Source organism: Chrysemys picta, chromosome 4 (genome assembly GCF_011386835.1).
Source record: "Chrysemys picta bellii isolate R12L10 chromosome 4, ASM1138683v2, whole genome shotgun sequence".
Taxonomy (NCBI): domain Eukaryota; kingdom Metazoa; phylum Chordata; order Testudines; family Emydidae; genus Chrysemys; species Chrysemys picta.
In genome coordinates, this window is record NC_088794.1 from 72648137 (window position 1) to 72675451 (window position 27315).

General features: G+C 42.0%; 1 protein-coding gene across 6 annotated transcripts; it reads right to left on the reverse strand.

Annotated features, from left to right (window-relative positions):
• Positions 1–14858: 14858 nt before the first annotated feature.
• LTO1 (LTO1 maturation factor of ABCE1) lies at positions 14859–25891 on the reverse strand. 6 transcript variants are annotated; one of them, XM_042849134.2, is made up of 5 exons: positions 25572–25869; positions 23491–23596; positions 21409–21479; positions 16508–16625; positions 14859–16087 (listed from the first exon to the last, which is right to left on the reverse strand). In XM_042849134.2, exons 1-5 carry the CDS (start codon positions 25742–25744, stop codon positions 16076–16078), a joined length of 480 nt encoding a protein of 159 aa, XP_042705068.2. In that variant the 5' UTR covers positions 25745–25869; the 3' UTR covers positions 14859–16075. The 6 variants fall into 6 exon arrangements, with proteins under 6 accessions (XP_042705068.2, XP_042705067.2, XP_065448700.1 ...); XM_042849133.2 differs by having other exon boundaries at positions 14859–16122; positions 25572–25858; XM_065592628.1 differs by having other exon boundaries at positions 25112–25756.
• Positions 25892–27315: the final 1424 nt, after the last annotated feature.

Consider the following 27315-nt stretch of genomic DNA (forward strand, 5'->3'; position numbering starts at 1 on the left):
TAATGCCCAAGAGGGTGGGCACAATGTGAGAGGTATGGAACCAGCAGCCGAACTACTGCCGCCCACCTCCAGGCGGATAACCAAGTCATGCAGCAGACCTCTGAGAGTCGGCTGTTGAGGGATCAAGTAAGCCAACACTGCTTTGGACCCAGGCTACTGTGCCCTATCCTGAACAGGGGCCTGTGATACCTCTTCCAGAACAATTCAATGGGAATCGCCAGCAGTTCTGGAGCTTCATGAACCAATTCCACCTTCAGATCTTGTTGCATCCCCTGACCCAAGCCTCTGACCCAGCCCAGGCAGGCTTGGAAATCAGCTGTCAGGGCAGGCGTTGGACTGGGCCTCCCCCTTGCTGGAAAGTAACAGCTCAGTGGTGTCAAATTAGAATGCCTTCCTCCAACCTATATCAGCAATCTCTGAAGACCCGCATCATGCATGTCTGGCTGAGGCTGCTAAGCAAACTCTGGCAGGGGCAAGGTACTGTTGCTTCCTACACCACATTTCCCACCATCTCACGGTGAACACAGTGGAATAAGGCAGTGCAGCAGTACCAATTATGGTGGGGTGTGTGGGAAGAGATCAAAGATGAACTGGCCCACATGGAGACACCCCTGGATCAGAACACCTTCATTGATCTCACCATCCACATAGATAATTAGGGGGATGGAGGGAGGGAGATGGCCCCTAAAACCTCCCTGTCCACATATTGTTACCTTGACACAGGTTCCATTCACTGAATCACTGGATCTGGCTCATTGACAGATCACTCCTTAAGAAAAGGAACAATGCCTTCAGCACCAGCTATGCTTCCATTGCAGTGAACCTGGATACACTATTTCTGTCTTTCATACATGAGCCCCAAGGAACCTGGGAAATGAGTTGTCTCCAGTTCACTAAGGGGAACTGGGTTGGGCTCTGTGAGAAAAGAATTCCCTCGCACCTCAGTCCGGCCTGGGATATGCAACGAGCTGCGTTTGGGGGCTTCCCACTTGCAGGTGCCTATTCAGCTGTGCATCCCCAGGGAGCCCGAACAGATTCCCATCCAATGGGCCTTCATCGATTCAGGAGTGGCCAACAATTTCATATATGCAGTGGCAGCTTGGGGCCTGCAGATTTCTTTGCAATGCAAGGCCACTCCAGAACTAACAGAAACTATTGATGGGGCCTCTCTGTCTTCATGTCCAGTAATCAAGGATACAGTTCTCCTGGAGCTGTTATCCAGGGGCATCAAGAAACATTGTGATTCAGCATGATTCAATCCCTGCACAGCACTTCTCTCTGATTCGCGGAATCTGCTGGCTGACCCTTCATAATCCCCTCATTCACTGGCAAGAACAGGAGGTCAGTTTCCCTTTAGAATTCTGTCAGCAGTATTGTCAGGAACAAACCAACATTGCCCCAGAACCTGGACCTCAGAAGGCTCAGGCAGAGATGATCACTCAGGCAAGGACACGTGCCAAACCTACATCAGAATTCTCCCTTAAATATCTCACCTATGTTGATGTATTTAAAAAGAAGAATACAGAAAACCTCCCTTTGTGCTGATACCACAATTGTGCCATAGAATTGCAGCCGGGAATGCACTGGGGTGGATTTATGCCATGTTGAAACCCAAGCTGGCTGTCCTACATGAATGCCTCCAGCAGAACCTGGCCAGAGGGTTCATCTACAAGTCAACCTCACCAACTGGTGCACCGGTCCTCTTCATCAAGGAAAAAGATGGCAGTCTCTGACTCTGTGTCAACTACCGAGCCTTAAGCCAGGTAATTATCAGGAACTGGTATCCACTACCCCTGATTCTGGAATTATTGGACCAAATAGGAGCCACACATATAGTCAACAAGCTGGACCTCTGGAAAGCCTACAACCTCATGCACAGGAAAGCTGGGGATGAATGGAAGACCACCTTCCATACTTGCTATGGCCACTTTGAATATTTAGTCATGCCTTTTGGGCTGACAAATGCCTTGGCAATCTTCAAACATTTTATTTACTTTGTGTTACGAGACATATTGGATCAGTATGTGGTGATCTATATGAAGAATACATTGGTCTTTTCAGACAACCCTTACAAGCATACCATTTATATCCGAATTGTCTGGAGAGGCTGCATGATCTCTAGCCAAGCTCAAGAAGTGTGTGTTCGTGTGAAAGTCTCTGTCAAAAGACAGAATTTTGTTTTTTCCAAAAAGCAGAGTATTGTAGTGAGTTTTTAATTCTTTATATTTATCTAAATCTCCGTACAGAAGCAGAACATTAAATGCATAGTGCATGGAACTCGTTTGTAGATTAAGCTTAAGGACCTAGTAAAGTTAGGTTAAGTACATTTCATTGTTAAAGATTCCAGAATGAATGCAATAGAAAATGGTGTTCCCAATTTATCCACAGAACAGGTTCACCATAGACAACAACACTGCAGACTTCCCTACCAATATGTAGGCTACTTCACTGAATTCTTTCTGCTTCCCTCCCACTTTTGCCCAGCAAGAACCAGCCTTTTTATGGTAGGTGCAATTTTCCTCTGAAGCTCATAATATTTGAAAAAGCTTCCCTTTTTTATTGATTCTGTGTTCAAATCTCACCCCAAAGAACGCTCTTTATTCTTTAACTTTTAACTCTTGACTTCTCTCTTTCTCAGTTATTATTTCTCTAACAGTATTATTTGATGCTTGTAAAGCGTGTTGTTGTGATATAGTTTGGACAAGAGACCTTATACAAAATAAAAATGTATTATACAGATATCATGGGCCAGATTCTCAGCTGATAAAAATGGTCATATTTCCATCAACTATAACTACTGAGGAGCTGGCCCAGCACTTCAATTTCTATAACCTGGTGTCTTTCATCCCCCACGCCCCCGCCCATTTCTGCCCTCACATCAAATCCTAAATTCCACTCATGCTCTATTCTCCGTGCTACTCAGCTGTTCTAGATAGGTAGTACCAGAAAAATGTATCAAGACAATACAGATTCATGATGAGTTTGACTCAAACTGAAGTCTCACAGACCACATCACACTGGAGATTTCCTTCAGGTAGCAAATACACAGCAGATGTAACTTCAGATTATTTTAAAAGTGGCACCATTGTCTATTCACATAGATCTGTTATTTGCATTGGACAATGAAGAATCCAGTTTTTCATTTTTTTTTAAAGTTTTAAAAAACTGGCAACTGTTTACCATGAATGAGTTGTGGTTTGTTTGGTTTCTTGTAAAGCAGGTAAAATGGATCTCAAAAAATTCAGTGTGTCCACACATATATTGTAAAAAATGCCAGTTAGAGAACAATGTAGGCATGTGTTTTTAAACTACCATTCGTGCAGTCTGGTCAGGACTGTGTGACACAGTATACAGTGTTTTGTCATCCAAGGAATGTCTTTGATCAAGAGTTTATGCAAGAAGGAAAAAAAAAAGCCATGAAAACCTAATCCGTTCCCACAGTCCAGTAAACGTGAGCTGGACAAACACTGGACAATAGCAGTAAAGCTTGCTGCTAGAACAATAGCTGCAACTAAAAAAATTAAAGGGCTGCTGACTCACAGTTCCTACATTCAAGAAAGATTCTATGCAATGTTGATTATTCCCTGGGATCCTGAAGATTAAATTTTCATTATATATAGTATTTAAATAAAGCAGTAAGATATGCTGGTATTGATCCTGTTTGGTACAAAGCCTAGATGGGGAGCGTATATAGGCATAATTTAATCTTTTTCTACCTAAACATTTTGCTAAACATGTGCAACCTAATTTGAAATTATGTTACAAACAATAATTGTCACTTTGATTATCTCTAGTGTCAAACTGTACAGTAAACCACTGTCGTAGTTGCAGAGCAAATTCTCTATGAATGAAGTGGTACTTTCTACCTTTTCAAGACAAAAGCTACATGCTGCTTTTATAAAGTATCCAGAAATCTTGTCAACTTAATTTTGAAATGCAGGAGTGTGTGTACATGCTAGCATCTGTATTTGTTAATTACATGAGTACATGAAAGCCACAGAACATTTAAAAACAAACTTTGTATCATGCATTTTTAGAATCAGTATATAATTAGCATGGCCTAATTTTTACCTTTCACACATTTCAGCTAAGAATGCAATTCCAAGTACTACCTGTTAATGAAAAACTTCCAAAATCTGTGTCTTTACTTCACACTTTTTTAGTCATGTCTCAGAGGAGCTTGGTGAGTTCTCCCCCCTTCCCACACTGTTGTATAGTGTGCTATGCATCAATTGATTGAACCTCATGCTTCAAGGTTTAAACCAAGCTCCAACTATTAGCGATCAGGATGAGATTGAATGTTGGGACCAAATTACTTCACATCTGTGTACCACAAAGTTCTTACACTTTCATCTGGAATGTCTGGTACTGGCCACTGTCAGAGACAGCATATAGACTAGATGGACTCCAGTTTGGCAATTCCTATGTGCCCATGTATTTTTAACTATACTGTAATTCTAAACAGTATTTATAGAACAAACATCAGCATCACACCAAAATTATCAATGTAATCATGAAAAGTTTCAGAGTAGCAGCCGTGTTAGTCTGTATCCGCAAAAAGAAGAACAGGAGGACTTGTGGCACCTTAGAGACTAACAAATTTATTAGAGCATAAGCTTTCGTGGACTACAGCCCACTTCTTCGGATGCATCCGAAGAAGTGGGCTGTAGTCCACGAAAGCTTATGCTCTAATAAATTTGTTAGTCTCTAAGGTGCCACAAGTCCTCCTGTTCTTCTTTTTAATGTAATCATGGTGGAAATTGTTTTGGGAGTAGTCACAATGATAAGGAGTCCCAACCCAGTGCTGATAACCATCATCTTCATCTCCAGAAAATGCTGTTCATTCAAATCTCCACCATTCCCTTTTAAGTACACTTCAATATTTAAGAATTAAAACAACTAGTCAAAAATGTCAACAGGACATATAGAATAACTGCATTACAGTACTGTATTATATTTTGGGAAAGAATCTGGAAAAATAACTACCATTAAATCACAATTTTGAAGTACTGTATATAATAAAAGATGTAGATTTAATTATTTCTTGTGTCACAAGGCCAGTATTAGATCCTGACATTAGTAATGTAACTTTTATAAATATAAATTGAATTTAATACTCTTTTTTTGATATGCCTAAGTATGGAGTCTGATATTATTAAAGTTTACCTTAAACTGCACATTGGAAAGTAAATTCCACATTTGGCATGGCAAATTCAGATGCACACATTTGGCATTTAATTCTGATGCACACAGAACAAAAGGTGTTGACAGTAGAATTTATGGATCTAAAATTTCAAAAACCTTGCAAATTCCGATCAATCTAATCTCTTTCTTAGGTGTAAGTCATATCCTTTAAAGGGTATCAGTTTTTTCCTAAAGCACTTCGGAACATTAGGGCGTAAGTGGATTTATTATTGATTTACCTCCATTTGTTCCAAAGGTGGAAAGTGTATTTACAGATGAACTGTAAATAAGTACAAATACACTATAAGTCTCTAAAGAAAATATAATATATTTTGGTCCTTTAGAATGAGGATTCAAAAGTATAGCAGTCTTGATCTATTGTTTATAGAAACAAAGTTCAATAATTTCATGAGACCTTATAAATGTGTCCAATATATCTAGAAATAAAGTAATTAAATAATGATTATTTTTCTAGACATTCTACACAAGTGGTTCCCAATATGCTTGTTTATTCACCCAAAATACCCACAACAAACCCAGATATTTTAAACATGAAGTCTTAATTTTCTTCCTCCAATAAGATGAAGTAATTCCAAAGAGCTAGGAATGTTAGCTGACCAAGTTTCTTTTGCACAAGTTCCATGGATTTTCTTACTAGAATTTACTGCCCCTTGAGTTTTTACTTACTAGTATCAGAGGAGTAGCCGTGGTAGTCTGAATCTGTAAAAAGCAACAGAGGGTCCTGTGGCACCTTTAAGACTAACAGAAGTATTGGAGCATAAGCTTTCGTGGGTGAATGCCCACTTCATACTTCTGTTAGTCTTAAAGGTGCCACAGGACCCTTTGTTGCTACTTACTAGTAGTAATTTAATTTCAAAAGACCATGAGATAGAATGCAGTATGATTGAACTGGCATTCTAAATTTTACTTACAAACCCAAAAGTAAGTTAGCATGATAATGCCAAGAGTTGTTAGCTTGTTTCAGATAAGACTGATTGGATCTGGACTCGCCTCAGGTGCCAGACTGGAGGTGGGGGGCGCGTCACTAGGACCCAGAGTGTAGAAAATGGTGTCTGCTGCTGGTGCATATGTATTCTCTCTGCTCTAGATGCACAGAGATGTGGAGTGCTGTGCTGGAGGAAGGAGGGTACAAGAGATATAACAGGCAGGCAGGAGAAAAGATGAGAGGGAATAACAGAAAGCAGCAGGAGCTGCAGGGAGAGAGAGGAGGAGGAGCCTCTTATGTATCTCTGTAGCACCCCCAGGAGCCTGGACTGATTAACACCAGCTTCTCAGGGAGCTTCCTGTTTCCTGCTGCTTCCCTTGACCCACTTGAGGAGAACAGGCAGTCAACTGAAGTAGTAGGAGCCAGTTAGGCCCTTAAGATGCTGATATCTTCCCTCAGTCAGGCCCTGCTACTAGCCTGCTTATTTGTCCCCTTCAATTGAGTGTTGAGAGCCACTATAGGTGGCACAGAACAGCAGTCATGAGTGAAAGAAGAAAACGCTCCTCGGGGGCAGCGTTCAGAAAAAGAAAGAAAGCAAAGGAAGCTTTTCTATCTAAGCAAGAAGTAGCTCTCCTGAGATACATAGACACAAATGTTCACCGTGAGCCTTCCGTCCTCAGTGAAGATGTGAGTGGTGAGGAGATGCCTGATCTTCCAGTTAGTCAGAGTGCACGTGACCTGACAGCTACTGCAGCAGCCATATCTCCATCTCAAATGGATGTAACCATGCATATTCCTGAAGAAAAGTGTAGATCAGAGAAGAGTGTGGTGGAGGCGCAAGAAACAGCTGCTGCTGAGTTTAGTTCTTAAGTCTAGATGATCCAGGACTGTGGACCCACTTGAGCAGTAGCCTCTGAGGGACTTCCTTGTACTGCATGGGCCACAGCAAGTGAAAAACGTCATGTTCCCAAAAGACAATGAAAATATAAGTTTCCATCCAACACATGACTGGCGTGAAATCCCCAATGGTGACAAAGTGGAGAGGCCATGGCTTATGTACTCAAAAACCCAGAATGCTGCATACTGTTTTTGTTGCAAACTCTTCCAGTCTAATGTTCCAGTCACATTGGCTAGAAATCTGGCATGCCATGAGAAGGCAGCAAATCACCAGAGAGCATTCCATAGGTGGAAACAGCTTGAGATGAGACTAAGGTTAAAGGCCACCATAGATGATCAGCATCAAGAGAAGATTGCATCAGTCTCTTTACTGGCAAAATGTTCTGAAAAGGCTCATTGCCGCTAACCAAAACCTAGCACTGCGTGGCACTTCAGATCAGCTATATGTGCCAAACAATGGAAACTTCCTTAAAATTGTGGAGCTGATGGCTGAGTTTAATGCTGTACTCCAGGAGTTTCTAAGAGAGTCACCACCCAAGAAATGTACACACACCGCTACCTTGGAAAAACAATTCAAAATGAGATCATACAGTTACTGGCAACAAAAGTCAAACACAAGATTGTGGCAGATCTGAAGTCAGCAAGATATTACTCTGTTATTCTGGACTGCACACCTGATATCAGCCTTATGGAACAAATGACTTTAGTGGTGCATTTCGTAACAACAATAGAACCTAGTGAAAATGTCCCTGCAATGGTGACTGTCAGAGAGCATTTTCTAGAATTTTTTGACATTGATGATACTACAGGAGCTGGTATGACAAATGTGCTTCTTAAAAAGCTGGAAGATACGGGAATTGCAATAGCTGACATGAGAGGTCAGGGCTACGATAATGGTGCCAACATGAGAGGAAAGAACAGAGAAGTGCAGACACGGATCCGAGAGTTAAACCCTCGAGCTTTTTTTGTCCCATGCAGTTCTCATTCATTGAACTTGGTGGTCAGTGGTGCAGCATCAGCTTCTAGTGAGGCTGCTGAATTTTTTAATGTAATTCAAAGCATCTATGTATTTTGCTCTGCATCAACTCATCAATGGCAAATTTTGAAGCAACATCTGGGAACATCCTCTCTGACACTGAAACCACTGAGTGCCACACGATGGGAAAGTTGAGTGGAGGTAATAAAGCCTATCAAGCACCAAATTGGGGAGCTAGATAATGCCATAGTTGCCATTATGGAGGATAATGCTATGACAAGAACTGTTCATGGGAGAACAGTGGCAGAGGAAAATGGAATCACCAGAAACATAGATAACTTCAAATTTCAGTGTGGCTTAGTGTTGTGGCATGACATACTGTTTGAAATAAATGTAAGCAAGAGATTCCAAGGTGTTGACCTTAATATATCTGGAGCAGTGGAACAACTGGACAAAAAAAAGTCATACCTACAGTCTTACCATCAGAGGAGAGATTTCAAAACATTCTGAAGAGTGCCCAGAAGTTGGCAGAGGAACTTCACACTGAAGCTATTTTCCCACCCATTCAGGAATACAAGAGTCACCAAAGAAAAAGACATTTTGATTACGAGGCACGGATAAGACCCCAAACAACAATTCAAAGTTGAATTCTTTAACCAGGTGCTAGATTGTGCAATACAATCAGTTGAAGAAAGTTTCATGCAGCTCAAGGAACACAGCAGTATATTTGGGATGTTGTACGATATTCCAAAACTCCTCACTATATCTGAAGAAGACCTACACCAGCAATGCAGGGCACTAGAGACAGTGTTGACACAGGATGACATGCACGATATTGATGCAAGTTATTTAGGTGATGAACTGAGAGCCTTTTCAAGATACATTTCAACAGGATCAACTCCAAAGGCTGTTCTGGAATATTTGTGCACAAATAAGATGACCACCCTCTTTCCAAATGCTTTTGTTGCTCTGTGCATACTTCTAACACTTCCTGTAACAGTTGCCAGTGGAGAACACAGCTTCTCCAAGCTGAACTTAATAAAAACACATCTACACTCCACAATGACACAGGAGAGGCTGGTTGGCCTTGCAACCATCTCAATAGAGCATGAGCTGGCCCAGACTGGGGACCTTCAAACATTGGTCGGGACACTGGACAAAAAAGAAATTTTGCCCTCTGCTCTGGCGCTTGCGCCCCCCCCTCCCCGCCCCGCCCTCTCCTTCCCCCATTGTCTCCCTCCCCAAATCCCTGCCCTGGCCCCGCCTCTTCCCCAACCACGCAGCATTCCTCCTCCCTCCCAGGCTTGCAGCATGGCGGGGCAAGCCTGGAGGGAGGAGGTGGCGGCAGTGCCTGGATCCTGGAGCTGGTGAGTCAGCTCCGGCACCCGGGCACCAGGTGGGCGGGCAAAGGGAAGCTGGCAAGGGAGGGAGACGGGGGGCTCAGCTGTGAGCCCCCCGCCACGCCACAGGTCTCCTGCCCGGGCCGCTGCACCCGGGACCGGGAGTGCAGCCTGGAGGCTGCTCCAGCCCTGCAGCCCGCGGGGCAGCACGGTGGGTCCGGTCGGGGCAGCGCGGAGCAGGCAGGGGCTGGGTGGGTGGCGCGGGGGCGTGGGCCAAATCCCTGCTGCTGCCAGGGAGCCCCGCGCCTCTCCCTCCCGCTCGCGGCTGCGGCTCCTTCCCGGTGGGACGCGCCCTCCGGCCTGCCCCGGGCACATGCGGTGCGCGTCCAGCTGCTCCTTCCCGGCAGGAGGGAGACTAGGCGCGGGGGACGTGCGCCGCATATGGCCGGGGCGGCGGGAAGCGTGTCCCGCTGGGAAGGAGCCGCAGCTGCGAGCAGGAGGGAGAGGTGCGGGGCTCCCTGGCAGCAGCGGGGATTCGGCCCCTGCCCCCCACCCGGCTCCTGCCCGCTCCGCGCTGCCCCCGCCCGGACCCACCGCGCCCTGCATATGCCCGTGGCGGGCCGGGGGGTGGGAAGCTCCGCGGGGAGGGCAGCACGCGGGGCCGGGGCCTGCTAATGCCCCAAGCCCCTTTAAAAAAAATTTTTTTGCTCCGCCCCCCCCTTTTTTTGCTCCGCCCCCATCCCGATATTTTATACTGCTAATCTGGTCACCCTATAGGTAGCAGAGCAGTACCATGAGAGGAGTAGAACAGGAAGAACCCAGAATTGAGACCTTTCAAAGTTTTGGCCCAAGTGAGGGGGCATGAGGGTGTCGTTTGAGCTCTCCACCTCAGGTGCCAAAATGTTGTGGGCCGGCCCTGGCAGCTTGACTGGAATGCAGAGGTTGAGGAGCTGAGCATTGGGCTTTTGGGGAATGTTGGGAGAGTTTGGGACATGAAGCCAAGGGCAGGTAGGGAAGACTGGCACATGCTGAGGTGGTGGAGGAAGGGAGCTTAAATGAGAAGCCGGGAGTTGGGAGCAAAAGAGTGGATCAAAGACAGGCCAGAGCAGACAGGAGGTTTTGTAATCATTAGAGTACACTCCTCTCAGAACATGGATTGGAACCCAGGATTCCTGAGTCTCACCATTCCTCTGAATTCTGCAAATAAGGAAACTCCGTGGCAAAATATCTCCCTCATCCCCCTCTAATAGTTGGATGACACACTACTGCATTCAGTTACTTACCCTGTTAGCACAAGTGGCAAAGATCTGTGCTCTGGCTCTACAGGTTACAGTGCTACTGATAACCTCTGTTTGCATCAGTATGGTTCCATACGATGGCATTCTGTTTTTTTTCAGTTTGCTGTTTTAAAATCCTAGGAAGTTATACACAACAAACCTTCATTAAAAGAACATTCAGCCTCCTTGTGCACATGCATTGTAATAAAGTAGTAATTTACATTAGCACAATTTTTCCATAGGACCCCAGCCTTATTTAGTGCACAGAATGCCAATAAGAAATGCCCAGGAGATGAATCAAGGTAGTGTAGTGAAGGTAGTGCCTCATCTGTTGCAGACTTTGGAAGATGTTTAGTAAATAAAAGGCTATCGCAATGCATATGCACAAAGTAGCTGAATTAAGGTTGCAGGGCCACCTGAAGACTGGCATTTGCTAATTTTTGAGTTCTTCACTTTGCAACCTTAACATTGTTTGTATAGTTTTTTGATATATAATTATTTGTTTGAAGAAAGTGACAATTTAGTGTGCAGGAATTTGCATGTTTTACAGTCACTGATGTCTACTTAAAGTCAGTCAACTCCACAGTAACTCTGCTCCGACTTGTGGAGGCCCTTCCATTTCAGAAGGACTGATAAAAATATTTTGATTTACTTTCTTTACTGCTGTATCTGGATGTGATACTTTACATTCACCTTACAATATATAAAGTTATAGTAATAATTTACAGATGCCTTGCCTCTTCATGCTCCTACCTCATTTATACTGAAGTTTGTAAACTAGGCATGAAGGGTGGGATCCACAAAGATACTTAGGTGCCTAGGTTCCATTTTTAGACACCACTGCTGCTTAACCTAAAATGGCTGAGTGCTGTAGTTTTCGCCGTAATAGTTCCCTAGGCAACTATGTTTCAGCCTCTGAGCATACACACTACTACCTCACTCCAAGTACACCAATGCCTATACCCCACCTAAGTGCCTGTGTGATTTACAGACCGGTGAAAAGATGTTCAGCTCCCTAAGTCACATGCATGCCCTGATCCAATGGGAGGGGGGTAGGGGGAGAAAAGGAGAAGAACCTTTCTAATCTTTAGCCTAGTGGTTAGGGTGCATACCTGGGAAGCAGGAGACCCCCTAGCTCAAGTCTCCCTCTGCTGAGGAGGGATCTGAACAGGGATCTACTCCCTCTCAGGTGGGTGATTTAACCACTAGGCTACAGAGTATTCTGGGAGGGGCTTCCTCAAGCTCTCCTACTGAAATTGTTCCATTTTAATTAAATTAAATAAATTAAATAATAGGGCCAGAGAGTTAGACCAACTCTATATTCTAATGGTTAGGGCATTCACCAGAGAGGTGGCACATCCCTGTTCAGATCCCTTCTCCTCATCAGACAGAGCGGGGACTTCAACTAGGAGGGTTTCCCATATCCCAAGAGAGTACCCTAGCCATGACAAAAAAAAGGTTTTAAGGGAGCTCCTCCTTCCCCCTGGCTGTTTTGTCTAGAATGAGATGGCATCTGATTGGGCCCTACACACAATTTCCTCTGGTTTGTGAATCACAAGCAGCCTGGACTTTGATGCCAGACTGACACAGGGATGGGGCTTAGTATCCTTCTCAGCATCATCTTCTATTAGCTAGCTTAGGCAGCTCATCTGAGATGCTGGCTTTGTAGATCCCATTCTAAGGCACCTCTCTCTCCCATTTGTTGTATAGGAAGCCTAGGTACCTATTACTGGCTTTGTGGATCACAGTATTTCTGTGATTTTCTAACCTAAATCCCCTTTGTGGATCCAAGGCAAAGATCCCAAAGAGCGAGACACATCTTGAAAAATATGAGTTTCAGGTGTCCAGCATCCCTTGCTATTTATCTCTGCCAATACCATGATGCACAGGAACCGTAAGTTGACTTTTCCAAATTTTTTTTCATACCACCAAAAAAGAACTGGTTTCTGTATTTTTCTTTGTGAACATAATACAGGGATTGCAACCAACCACATTTTATAGCAGTCAAAATTAGTCACACAGCAAATGGTCTGCCTCCTTCCATTCTTGAAGTCAACATGTAACAAACCATTTGATTTGATTCCTGAAAGAAAATTGATCCACAGATGCAGTTTAAACTATTTTTTTTTACCGATTTTGCAGATCTCATTGAAGTGGCTATAAAGTTAAGATTTTATTTTCTCGAGAGTGATATTTTCCTTTCTCCCCAGTCATTTTTGCTAATTTAATTTGTTTCTAATGCAGCGCTTCTGAAACCCTATTTTAATGGGATCAACAGGGCTGGCTTAGACTTGCTGGGGTTCATGCTTTATCCCGAGCCCCACAATCCTGGGCAGCGGGGCTCAGGTTATAGGCCCCCTGGCTTGGGCTGAAGCCCTTTGGCTTGGGCTTTGATCCATGCCCTGCCTGGGGCGGTGGGGCTCAGGCTTTGGCCCTCCCAACTCAGAGCAGTGGGACTCAGGTGGACTCAAGCTTCAGTCCCCCCTTCCTGGGGTCGTGTGGCAGTTTTTGTTGTGAGAAGGGAGTCATGGTGCAATGAAGTTTCAGAACCCCTGCTCTAATGTATATTAAAAGCTGAATAAATATAAGGTTAAAATTAAGCATTTTTCATGAGTTTGCACGTCAAGGCTGGATGTGGTTGCCAAAAGGCTGTTAGAAACTAAACAACAGAGGGATACCCTCAAACTGCTTGTCACAAGGTTTACTACTCGTCGTTGACACACCTCCTTGTAGCTTATTTAGGGATTTGACATCTGACATCCCCTTCTTTTGCCTCTAGCCCCTGGTCTCCCTTGGTCTTTTTGGAGTCAAGTTGCATCCTCTCCAGGACTCAAATTGCTCCCTCCTTGTGGCATGGCCCTCTGGCCAGCTCACTATAGTTTTCCCCCTCCGGGACATCAAAGTTCCTCTGGACAAATAGTCTCAAGCAGTCTTTTAATCCACTGCCCTGACTCTGCTATTTCCACAGTGGCTGGTAGGGGAACACAAACCCACGCTCTACTCCAGGTTCCAGTCCAGAGTCCCTATGCCCCAACAACCAGTCTACACACCCTCACACTGTCACTGCTTCCCTGGGCTCCTTTCTTTCTTCTCTAGCTCTGCCAACCCCCATACACACCCCCACCCCTTACCAGTGAAGCTTCCTCTGCTCCCTGTGACTATTCCCTCCCCCCCCCAAAAAAAGTTCTTGCCAGAATCTGTATTCCCAGGCCAAATCCCAGGGTTTATCCCCCTAGAACCACTCTTTGTCTCTTGCCAAATCTCCTCCTCTAGGGAGAGGCTGCAGAGTTCCTTTCTACCAGCCTCTCCTGCTCACCTTGCAGGCTTAATACAAGTTTAGTCTGCCCCTACCCAGCTGGGCTTCATCATCAATTAGTCTGTATCAGTCCCTGGCTCTCCTCCAGCAGCCTGTCACATGCTAAATTGACCTACTCAGAGCTTGTGTGGGGTAGTCACCCCATCACACTGTTTTATAGCCCATTCTAGGATGGTATCTTGCTTCCAAAATTTGTCAGTGAAAGATGCTGCAGGGAAACCATGCAAATACCCATGCAAAAAGCTTTTAAGAATGTGAATTGCTGAACATGTTTAACATGCAGACCCCTTTTATTGATATTAACTGATCAATGTATTGTATGATAGCTCTTTCAATGTTTTCTGTTGATCTGAAGAAATATTGGTTTTGAAACATTTATTTACATTCATGAACAAGATTAGACATACAATTCTTTCTGATGTGTTATAGTTATTTTAGAATATTTTCCATTTTATGTATTAATTAAATCAATGCAAACTGTAGCAGTATAAACTAATACTTTAAGAAAACTATTTCAAGAGAATAAATTTTTACACCATAATCAAAAATATTTAAAGATGAGTCACATGGATACATTTTATATAATCTCGATTTTACCAGTGTGAAGATATGTTTGTAATTTCTTGCAAGTTTTACTTTTAAATCTTATTTTTGAGTTGATGTAATATCTTCTTCAAGTCGGTGGCTCTAAAGCAGTTACTTTATATATATGATTTATTGAAATGCTTTGCTATGTAAACAGATATTCAAAAATGTCAAAATGTGATAGTTATTACACAAAGCCTCTGGTTAATGGATGTGTGTAAAAAAATGTAGAGATCTGGTATATCACTTTTTAGAATTTACCTTTTAAAATTGAGGTGCAATTTCCCCTCTTCATCTCTCAAATGTGAAAGCAGGATGAACACACACACGTTAAAAGGAATGTTGTAATCCTCTTTATTTACTTTGTGTATTATGATGAATTTTGGTATGTAGAAAAATTAATTAAAAAATTAACAAAGGAATGTTGCTCAGACTTATTATAAATGAAGTGGCGCCACAGATATACATTCACTACACTGTAGTGAAATGCTTTCTAGAAGTGACCACATTACATTCTATTTGTGAAAAGTTACATAAATATTCTAGCACCAAAATACAGAATATCTTTTGAACAAAATAATTTGTTTCTCTTAAACTAACATAGTTGAATATTCACTTACATATTCTGACAGCATCCATTTTCTGAATGAAACTGAAAAATACATTTCCCATCTTGGAAATAATTTACCACTCAATTATTGCCGTATTTTTGTAGTATTTTGGGTCCCATGATGTGAGAGAGACAAGGTGGGTGAAGTGGTCCAATAGAAGATATTACCTCAGACACCTCACCACTAGTTAGTTATTCTAAGCGGTAGATCTCAATCTTTTTTCTTTTAAATATTTTCAGCACTTTCAGCTACCAATATATTTTTTCTGCACTGGATCAGACATCAGGTGTCAGAGCTCATGGAAATAATACAGAAAATCAACAACAGAGCAGCAATATTCTGTTTTCAGCTGTAGCTGCTTTGAGAACCATGTCTGTAATACACCTCCTCTTCACTGTTATCCCATCCTCTGTTTCATCCTTTCACCATCAAAAATAACATAGCTCTTTATTGTAAGCTCCTCAGGACAAGGAAAATATCTTACTATCATTTGTGTAAATATACATATTGTGTAAATTCGTAGTGATCTATACATGTTTTGAAATATCCATCCTTTGGATAATAAACAAGGGAGAAACATCATAAAACAAACCATCATAGAAGCAAATGATTTTTCCCACAGAAATTAAAGACAGACTATCAATATGGGATTAGTGTTGCATGAATATGGAGGTTTTGCATTTTTGTTTTTTAAACAGGACATGCACTGACTGCAATGAACAAATAAAATTGGGACACAGCAAACATTAAAGGGGTGCCTTTCCACTACTGCTTAACTCTTCTACCCTCCCTTTTGTAAAATAAAAACCTGTTTATTATTCTGACTTTATCTGCCTTTATTATTATTGTAATCACTCCTCCAGATACCTGTTCCTTAACGTTTCTTCTTTGTTCATATATGTTTATCTTCATCTGTTATGTTCAAAAAGTAAGTGCAGATCTTTCAGGATTGATTCTAAAATCAGATTGAATATTTAGCGATGAGCAAACCTAAAAAAACCCAAACACATAGGTGTTTTAAAATGTGTGTGTATTTCAGGTAAATTTGTAACAAGATACCCTCCCCATTACTACTCCTTTCTCCTCTCCCTTCCACAGCTCTCTCTCAAGTCAGTATTAAATGGCTTTTTAGCCTTTTTCCTTTAGGATGAGTTTATTGCATTTGCTATGGACTGGAGAATTGCACCTTATTTAGCCCCCACGCACTAAGTTAAATAAACATTACAATTGTAACTGATACAAGTAGCCCAGAAAGATTACATAACAATAATTACTCTGAACTGCATAATTGCAGCTTTATATTACTGCCAATTTAGACTGCAATCTTTTCGGAAATTGCTATTACCTTCTAAAATGACAACTAAATACTACAAACCTGTTTAAATTTTCCTCTGATTTTTTCCAGATCTTCATGAAGTTTGTCATAAGTGGGGTCTTCATAAGGGTATTTCTGAATCATTCCTATTAATGATTCTAGGGCCTTTATTTTTTTACTGCAAAAAATGAAAATACAGATTTTCTTATGGTGGTTCTATTCAGCAGAAATAAGATTGTTTCAGTTGCCACATGAAGACGACACTGAGTATTTAATATTAAAGTGTTACACTTCAAAATACATGACCAATCCTGCCACCGTTTTCCTCACACAATGTTCCCCATTTCGGTCAATGAGACTACCGATGTCAATCATATGCTGTATCAGTTTTTCAATACACATACTGTGTGTACTTTGTGTTAAATGCATTTGTAAATATCTTGACAAAGATTTTTCCTTAGACTCATTAGAAAATATAGTATTGGGAAATATTTATAATCTGTTTCCAGACCAGTGGCTGGAGAAAACTATGAAAATGCAATGCATTATTAAACAGATTACAGTTATCATTGGTAACAAAGAATAGTAAGACAGATTGCCAAAATATATTTCAAAGTTGTGTATGTGTGGTGGTGGCAGCTCTTTAAGGTACCTCTACCACAACCTGACACTAGAAAATTTATAATGACCTATGGTTATACACATGGCAGAGTTTTAAAGAAAAAGAAAAGAAAAGAAATCTACTTCCCACTTGGCAGGACAGGCACTAAGAAATTCAGACTCTTGGTTTCAAAAAGCTTTTGCAAGACATACCTGTGTTGCAGTAAGGAAAAAATAAAAGTAATTAAGCCATTCTCCAGGTAGGGCAAGCAGAGATTGCAGACATTCTGGCACTACTTCTGGATCATTCATGAAATAGTACTGATGCCCTTACAACTCACTGGCTTGAGAAAATTATTCCTGACAGCTAAAGATCAGATTTAAAATGGAAATGGGAGCCTATAGTCACCGTTATTACTGACACTGAGTTCTAAAACACTCAAAGTGCAGTACAGTTGTGACATTCACATTAGACTAACATGCACTGCATATGTCAGGTGAACAAGACAGCTGCAATTGGACATCTGCGCAAACCAAAACTAATTAGGAGAAGCTGGTCAGGGTTTTAGGTTGACTGGGTTTGTATCAACCCAGGTCTTCAAATGCTCTGGTATTGAAAGAAATATTACTCAGTATCTTTTTATAAATTTTATTAAAATACTTTAATAGTAATAGTAGCTTAGCTTTGGTGATATTTTTTAACTACGCTATCAAATTAAGAAAACAAATTAGTCACAAGAGTGTAATGGAATTAAATAATTAAATTACTACTAAATTCTTAAAACCCAAGGAGGTGTCTAAAGAAGTAGCTGTCTGTTTGGTTATGAGTCTCACCTAAAGAATTTTACTAAATTCAACCATTCCTGTTATAGATTTGATTAAGTATCTTAATACTGAAACCAAATAATCATCTAATGTCGGGACCACAGCTTCAGAGCAAGTTATAAAGTTTCCTTCCCAGATTTCAATTCTTACTTGGCGTCTAACCCTTTCCTCCTCCCTTCTCCCTCACCGCCCACCAAGGATCTAATAGTAGAGACTTTAACAGAACACTCTTGATCAGCAGACGTTAAACAACTCTTATTTACCAGAAATTATAGATGACCCTCTCAAGTCTCTCAGGACTTTTAGACAGAGACAGAACACACTTTAATGAATAATTTTTTGAGACAATATATAAGGCTGCTTAAAGATGGGGAACTTTTCTTTCAGGCACCTTCGCTGTGTGGACTTTATGGGTGCTCTCATACAAATGTGAATGCACACAGCCACACACTTACTTCCACACACAGGAAATAAAAAGCTTGGGTGTCTCCCAGCGAATAAAAATAAAAGACAAACAAACAAGATAGATAAGAGAGGGGATGCACACACTTCAGCTTCTTGTCTCTTCTAAAATAGGCTCTGGAACTGCAGTAAAGGAGATGGTGATGTTTTGCTGGCACAGAGCTTCTCACTAAAGGGTCACCTTCTAGTGCAGGGAGAGACTGGTCAAAGGCTGAAGCAGCCTGGCTGTTGATGTTGTAACTTCCTCTCCCCAAGGTGATCAGTCTGGGAGATTCTGGAAGATCAGTCTTTCTGCAGATGGCTTGTTGACCTGAAAGCTTCTCAGACTTCCATTTCATAGACTCATAGAATATTAGGGTTGGAAGAGACCTCAGGAGGTCATCTAGTCCAATCCCCGGCTCCAAGCAGGACCAACACCAACTAAACCATCCCAGCCAGGGCCTTAAAAACCTCTACAGATAGAGATTCCACCACCTCCCTAGGTAACCCGTTCCAGTCCTTCACCACCCTCCTAGTGAAATAGTGTTTCCTAATATCCAACGTAGAACTCCCCCACTGCAACTTGAAACCACTGCTTCTTGTTCTGTCATCTGCCACCACTGAGAACAGCCTAGCTCTATCCTCTTTGGAACCCCCCTTCAGGTAGTTGAAGGCTGCTATCAAATCCCCCCTCACTCTTCTCTTCTGCAGACTAAATAACCCCAGTTCCCTCAGCCTCTCCTCCCAAGTCATGTGCCCCAGCCCCCTAATCATTTTCATTGCCCTCCAATCATTTTGATTGTATTGGTTTGGAAACTTTGCTTTGCTCTGCCTTGCAATGCCTTCCTCCAAGGTCTTCAGACAAATCAGGTGCCAGACCTAACTTGGAGCCATGAAACTTGGCCCAATCAGGTTCAAATTAGGTCACCCTTAGCAAACATCACTTTGGAAAAGTCCTATTAAAAATATTCTGTGTTTTGTATTACACAGAGAGACTAAGTCTGTGACTGTGACCACTCTTCCCAACACCCCTCCCCCCTCAATAAATATAAACAATCCAAATACATGAGACCACTTTAGAGGAAGCTAGCATGGTCTTATGTGAGAGCAAGGTCTTAAGATGACATTATGTCACCAGTTTACAAAAAGTTCAATATAAAAATCCTATTAAAAACAGCACCCTTGAAACAGCCAGTTTAGTAAACATTTAGCAAAATTACAAATAAGTTCAAACTTATGATCACTTTCAACATCTCCATTTCTTCAACAAGGCAATTTCAATACCTTCCTATTCTGAAACTGGTATATAGCTCAAACAACTATCTTCTGGAATCTTCATCTTGAAAAGGTTTAAAGTAACTTTTCTCTACCAAGAGAAAACCCATTTGAAATGTTACACTAAGTTCTATACAAGGTCTGCATTTCCACATAAGCTATTACCCTCAAACATACTTAAGGTAAAAATCAGTTATGATCACAGCTGATACCTAATTTAATGTCAGCCCTGATCAAGAATTATACCTAGTATTTGAACAAATGTTGAATGTTACAGTTTACTGAGCTAACTGGGTAACACACAATGGACAGTGGAAAATCCATATTCCTGTTGTGTTCACTTCATTAGCTGTCTACATGAACGTGAACTGAATTTAAAATTATCTCTAAGAGCTGGTCTACACCAAAAACTTACAACAATGTAGCTATGCCGACTTAATCCCAGGTGTAGACTATGCTAGATCAAAAGAATTCTTCTGTTGACCTACCTACTGCCTCTCAGAGATGTAGAGCCCCTTCAGTCACTGTAATGAGGGTCTAAACTGGTGTTTTAAGTGTAAACCCAAGGCTCTTCACTGAGGGATTCTTAAATATCCCTTTACACCATCCCACTCTCTTAGGTCTAAAGTATAGGTTTTCTGGAATATGAAAATTGTCTGTATTTTGGCACCTGTTGCTCCAGGACTGGAATATTCCTTCCCCACCACACATACTTTATGACAAGACGACAACAGAAGTGGCTTCTTTTAAAGCAAGTTTAAAAACATTTACATTTAAGAAAGACTTTGAAGCAACACTGATTTTATTTATGATTTTACATAGGTTTTAATTGTTTATATCTTGTATATTTGTAGTACTTAATTTGTTTTTAGTTGTTGTATTGCAAAGTCTGTGATACATTGTTAGACAGGCATTACATGACTACAATCATATACAAGACTTGGGATGAAAGACACCATATAAATGGAAATTTATAAAAATCTAGCAGGCCTGTCAATCCTGTCATATTAAGAGGACCTGAATATCTAAGACTGCTGGCTAAATACACCTAGATGTATAGAACTTACATGGTTCATGGATGGCACAATTAGCAGATCCAAATCATGGATCTTACCAGATTCGTCATGTACTAAAAGGAAGCCTTGGGTGGGCTAACACAACAGACTCCTTTCCTGAGAACCAAGATTTCAGCTCTGCATTCCTCCTGCCACTGAAATTATGAATGCTGCAGAAGAACAGGCAATAGTAAACACAGGCAGGAAGGGATTCTGCCATTCCTCTGTGGCCCCACACAGATCGTAGCAGTGGCATATTGCCCCACAGTTGGGCAGAGAATTCTCCCATGGTGTAGGAGGGCAGTAAGATATCCTACTCGGACCCCCATCACAACCTCAGTATAGGGAGTGTGCCATGGCTGAAGGAAGATGCTGCATAGACTCTGACCCTCAATCTTTAGCAGTAAGAACTCGGTACACTCAACTAGTAGTTTCACTCAAAAGATAATATCTACAGTTATATCAATAATTTATATTTTTCTCAGCATCATAGCTGTGAAGAGGGCATCCTTGCATGTATGATACTGTCATGGTTTCTACTTTACGTCATTTAAAAAAAAAAACCTCTGCCTGCGGTTGGCAAATTTGATTCTTGTAATGCAAAGAAAAAAAACAAATTATCGGTTGTTCCTCCTGTATATTTCTTAAAGAAATAACGAGCTTTACTAGGGCACCTATAAAAATATTTTAGCCTCTCCTTAGAGAAAAGAAACTATTAAATTCAGGGCAATCAATATTAATAAATACTATTTTTTTAAACCATACCTGGGCTTTTCTTCTGCAGATCTGTGAAGCAGACGCTGCCATGTCAATGCAAACCCAAGATAGTATCCAATCTGTGAATTTATAAGAATTCAATAAGAAAAAATTCCCCTTTATCTGTATTCATTTAAACAGTAAGTTAATACATTCTAGCTAATCACTAGTACATGACAAACTAAAATAGAAACATCTTGCTATGCTACTTCTAAAATCTGTTTTGCATCAGAGTGTGCTGAACCTCTTCAATTTAAACTGCAATGAAAAGTGAAGTTTTGCAAAATACCCCACCATATTTCATCTGCTTTGATCCCTCAGAAATGTGTACCTCTATTACCACATGTCTGAGTCATAATTATAAATCCAGCTTCATGGGGGGAGAGGGGAAGAGAAATGATGGCACTGAACTTAAGACACCTAGGAGATAAGATAATGGGTAACATTTTCAAAAGCATGCATTTTCTAACGTGATTTAGACATTTAGGAGCCTATGTCCCACTGACTTTCAATGAGACCTAAGGTCCTAAGTGCCTAAGCCACTTGGGTGTTTCTGAAAATTTTACTCCCTATAAATACCCGAGAGAGAAATTTGGCAGGATTATCTGTATCTAGCATCTTTTAAAATGGTTGAGCAAGTTCGGAGAGCTTTTGCATGGCCACAATTGTCTTGACTACCACTCCTTTGGTAGTCCTTTTTAGTCCTTTGTGGTCCTCTGAGGCAAGCCCATAACATGAAATCAGAAAGTTCTGCAGTCAACACTGAAAGATCAGATTCTTAGCATAGTTAACTGTTTATTATATTGAAAGAGATGGCTGCCACTTTCAGTTTCATAACAGTCTTTATTCTAATGCCCAGTTTTCTGTCACTCAATTTTCTGAAACGCCAATCTTCGGAGCTGAATAATTCCTGAAAGTGAATTTGAGCAAAAATGGTTAAAGCTTTCTTTTAATTATGAAAAAAAAAAAGGGGGGGGGGAAGAGAATACATAGCTCACATTATAAAATAATTACTGTAATTTTTTTTGGTAAACATTCTACACCTAACATGGTGAGAGGGAGAAAGCTGAAAATTGGGGTGGATCCTTCACTGAGCTCACATGAGGGTAACAGTTGTTTTTTATTTGATTGAGTTATTCTCTTTCACAAAATGTATGTCCCAATCTTGCACAGAAATCCACCTGATTTCAATGAGACTGTGCAAGCAGATTGGGACCTTTAACTGCAGAGACAAGGTAGGCTGTACAGTAAGCTGGTTAAATTAGCATTACAGTAAAAACTGTGCTAAAAGTGAAAAACAAGTAGAAAGGGCTGTTGTTCACTTTTTTTAAGGTATGCAGGTGGGAACCTAGATCCTGCACAGCTCCTGGGATGCACAGGAGTGGGTTTCTATTCTTCTCTATTAAGATGCATAGAATATGATGCCCGGGTGGCATCTAGCCAAACTGCTCCATATTATGGAAGTTACATCCTCTTATTGCCAATATGTACAAGCCAGAAGAGTTTTAATGTTGAGAATAAAGATCCTTTTATGTTTTTATTTTTCTCTTTTTCTCATAAAACAAAAACAAACAAAATCAATACAAAAATACATTGAGAATGTTAAAGCTTCATGTTTAGGCATTCACGTGACAAAATACCTCCTTTAAGTGAGTTTCGCTGACTTTGCCTGAAATACAGAGTAGTGTATAATAGTACAAGACACGACACATGTATATCTAGGGTTGAAGGAAAAAATGTGAAATTGTTTTATTTGAGAAACAGGATGCTATTATGTAATTAAAAACTGCACAACACACATGCACGTACAACCTCAACTGTTGCATCTCATGAATTTCAAGTGCTTAACCAAGCAATGTTGATGTTTTCTTAATATAGCTTTTTGTATGGGATTAAATGGTAGATTCAGAACAGTTTACAAATCAGTTTTGTGTGTGTTCCTGGAATGAAGGCCATGGAGCAATACAAACAATACAAGATTTAGGTCACCCATCATGCTCTGCTCAGGCACTACTTAAAACCATCAAAAACAAAAAACAACACCATCTAATCTCAGCAACACATTGATTTTTAGGAAGTTTTGACATTTACCTCAGACCCAATCTTGGCACCATGTAGTGCTCCATACCTCCTTCCCTCAATAACACCAACATGACTTCCTTCAGCATAACCTTCTTGATACCCTTCACCATGAAATCTGTAAAGGGAGAAATAAATATGGTTTTATTAGGATTATTTTTTTATACCAGCAAAGGCATAATGCAGAAATACTAGGCCATACAAATACTGAATATTTTCTTATTTTTACTGAAATATTGCCTTCATAATTCCAACAGATTTCAAAGCAATTTCAGACCACTTAATCGTGAGACAAAGGGGAGTAACAATTACACCACTCTATCTGCTATAAAGTAGTATTAGCGAGACAATGTGGGTGAGGTAAGACTTACTGGACCAACTTGTTGATGAGAGAGTTGTTGTTTAATATATTAAAGAATACAATTTAAAGATGACAAAAGTTCTGTTAGACCGTCCAGCTCTGGCTCAAATGCTTTGTTTCTCTCACCCACAGAAGCTGGTCCAATAAAATATATTACCTCACCCACCCTGTCTCTCTCATATCTTGGGACTGACATGACTACCACTACACCGCATACAGTAGTATTCTGCAATATTTGATGTCTTGGTTAAGGTATCAAGTATCAGGGGGTACCCATGTTAGTCTGTATCTACAAAAACAACAAGGAGTCTGGTGGCACCTTAAAGACTAACAGATTTATTTGGGCATAAGCTTTCATGGGTAAACACCTCACTTGCATCCAAAGAAGTGAGGTTTTTACCCACGAAAGCTTATGCCCAAATAAATCTGTTAGTCTTTAAGGTGCCACCAGACTCTTTGGTTAAGGTAGAAAGGCTGGGAAAGGGAAAGGAAAATCTAAAGGGGAGACTCTCAGAAATTAGTGTTAAAAGAAAGCATTCAGATATGTAACATAGGTGGTGGTAGATATCTTGTCTGCAATGATGGAGGCCAAAGTTTAAATCCCAAACAGTACAGCACTTTCTCTTTCCAGCCAGCATTTGCAAAGAAACGAACATAGAATCTTAATGTCGATGATTCTTTAGCCTAATATATTAAAAAAACAAACTCCCCTGCTTTGGTAAGGTAGGTGACAGGGCAACACAGTAAAACAAATGTCTTCCTTACAGCACCTACCCCATGGGGCGAGCGCTAGGAAATCTCGCACAGCCGGGGGCAGTCCCTGCGCACGCAGGCGCTGCTTTTCACAGCTGTGCTTAAGACAGTTTACCAGAGCCCCACGGCAGGCAAGTAGGCTCCTGGCCGCCTCCAGCTTTAAACGTCAAGGGCTGACGGCTCTCACGCACCTCCCCAGCCTCGGGCTCCGCCGCCTGTCCAGGCCTTTGTTATTTATCCACCTTGCACCAGCCGCAGCCCCGCGCGCAGCCCGACCTCAGCAGCGGGAGGGGGGAGCTGAGGTTGCGGCGGAACGGTACCGTAACGACACACTACTTCCGGCTTCCGTACTGCGGCCGCGTCACGCGAACGGGGCTCGCGCCCCGCCTGTAGCCGCAGCGGACTAAGTTCGCTCCCCTCCGGGGCAGGGAGGGCTGTTCTCTCCCCCGCGCCCCGGTACCGTTAGGGGGGAGAGACCCGGCCCCGGCCCCGGGCAGGGCTCCCCTCTGCCAGCCCCACCTCTCCTCGGCCATCACGATAGCGTCGAACATATCCGAAGCGCTGGCAGCCGCCTCCATAGCGCGACGAATCTCCCCGAACTCCGGGCCGGACGCGCAGGCTCCGCTCGGGGCATGCTGGGAAGGGACGGCGAGCCGGAGGACTCAGGGCTGAGGCGCTTCTAGTGCGCAGGCTCGAGGCGGAACAAGGAAGGAGCGTCCCTTGCTGGCCTGTCACCATCTGCGCCGCCGCGGCTAGTGGGCCGGGGGGTCCTCTCGCTCTGCCCGCCCCGCGGAGCCCCCGCAGGCTGCCTCCCATGGAAACAGCCTCCTCGTGTCGCTCGCGCTGCCGCCTCCCCTGTAGGGGCCCCCGAGCCCGTCGAGATCCCCGCTCCGCCGGGCAGCGCAGCCCCACACCTCGGCCAGAGTATTCGCTGCTCGGCCTGTCCCTGGCGCGGCAGAACGGGCTCGGGGCAGCTCACATGGTTCGGGCCCCAGGCCGGGACCCAGGAGATCCGAGGCTTTGCTCTGAGGCAGGCTCCCGCAGCGATTGCCTCGTGCTTCCCTTCCCACGTCTGCGGCTTGGATGTTTCAGCCCGAGCCCTCGGCCTGGTTGGTAGGGCTGTGCTAGCCGGGAGCGTCTCCCTCTGTGCATGTGTAATACCCTGGGGTTACTTGGGGCCTCTAGGCGCCGCTGTAATACACATAAATCCTAGTACAGCTTATCACAACTGCTGGATCGCCCTTCGTTGCTTCTGTGCCTGCACAAAGAAAACGGAAACACTTTCATCTTCTGAGGATTATTCTGTTGTGTGACACAGCCAGCTCCTCGCCCCCCGCCTTTTACTGCACAGCCCTGTAAACAACAGGCCAGAAAACACTGTTCTTGCAATTCACATTTGATTAGACGGCCTCTTAGGGACCATTATCAGGTGGCATACTTTTAGAGCAGCCCCCCGTGCCCAGTGTAGAAATGGCCAGCTAATCAGGGTGCTAACAATCCCCATCTGTACTGTACCTCAGTCCTGATTACATTTAATTGCATTTGCCATTAGTTTAAAATTTAAAGTAATGGCAAATGCAATTATCCTTGGGAGTCAGAACACATCACTAATATTATAATTAACAGAGTTGGCACATAATCGTCTTGCCTATTGTGTTAATGTCTTGTATCTTTTGCTTAGGCATGCAATATTTTATCTTTCCTGTATATTGGAAGTGAGTTTGTTTGAATTTGGCTGTTGTTACTGCAGTATTTGCATGTGACTATTGTTAGTTTATTTTTTAATGTTAAGAAATTGAATAACAAGACAACCATCTCTACTTTGACAAATGGAACTCCAATTGCTGCAAAGGCAGGAAAAGGTAGCTTAGTTGACAAGAGATAAAAGATGGGGGAAAGTGAATGAATGGCAAATGAAGTTCACCTGTTAAAGGAATCAGTGGACACTGGGTGGCACATTTCTTTTCTTTTCTTTTCTTTATCAGTTTTGTGGTTAACCACTAGAGGGCGCACGGGTGCTTTCCATTTATATACATAAAAGTATAAAGCAATAAACAAATTAATAAAGAAACAAGATTAAAAAGACAAAAGCAATAAACATGACAATCACATTCAGATTATAAAAAGGGGCCATATATCTATTGTGACATTGGTAGTTAACCCTAGGCTGTTTTATTTATATTTTATCTATATTTTGTTTTGTATAAACTGCATCCAGAAATTAAAAACCAAAAATATTCAGATTTCCAGTTGTGAGAAATTTTTCTAATGAAACCCCAAACCAGTCATTACAAATCTGAAATTTAATCCAGATGGGTTTAGATTAGCATTTGGTATTTTGTTGCATGTTTTAAATGAAAACTCTGATATCTTGCATCAATAGGCAATAGTTTGATTACTATTTTGAACTGGTTGAAAAATTGCCATCACAATGAAAAAAATCAGACAAAAATGGTCATGAACATTGTTTTCTTGTTTTTCATCTAGGAAGGAGATGAGTTATGGATATATGGTTACATGAGAAGTCATCTAAATTTTGTGTTCTAAAGTGAAGTTGAGAGTATTTCTGAGTGAACGTGGGTTTATTTATAGTTGCCAGTTGAATATATACAACACACACAGAAACCAACACTGAATAAAAGATTTATCTGAACCCCTACAAACGAAGTCTTCATCCCTGCAGTCAGATTCACATGGGCAGATCTTCATGCCTACATGAAGCC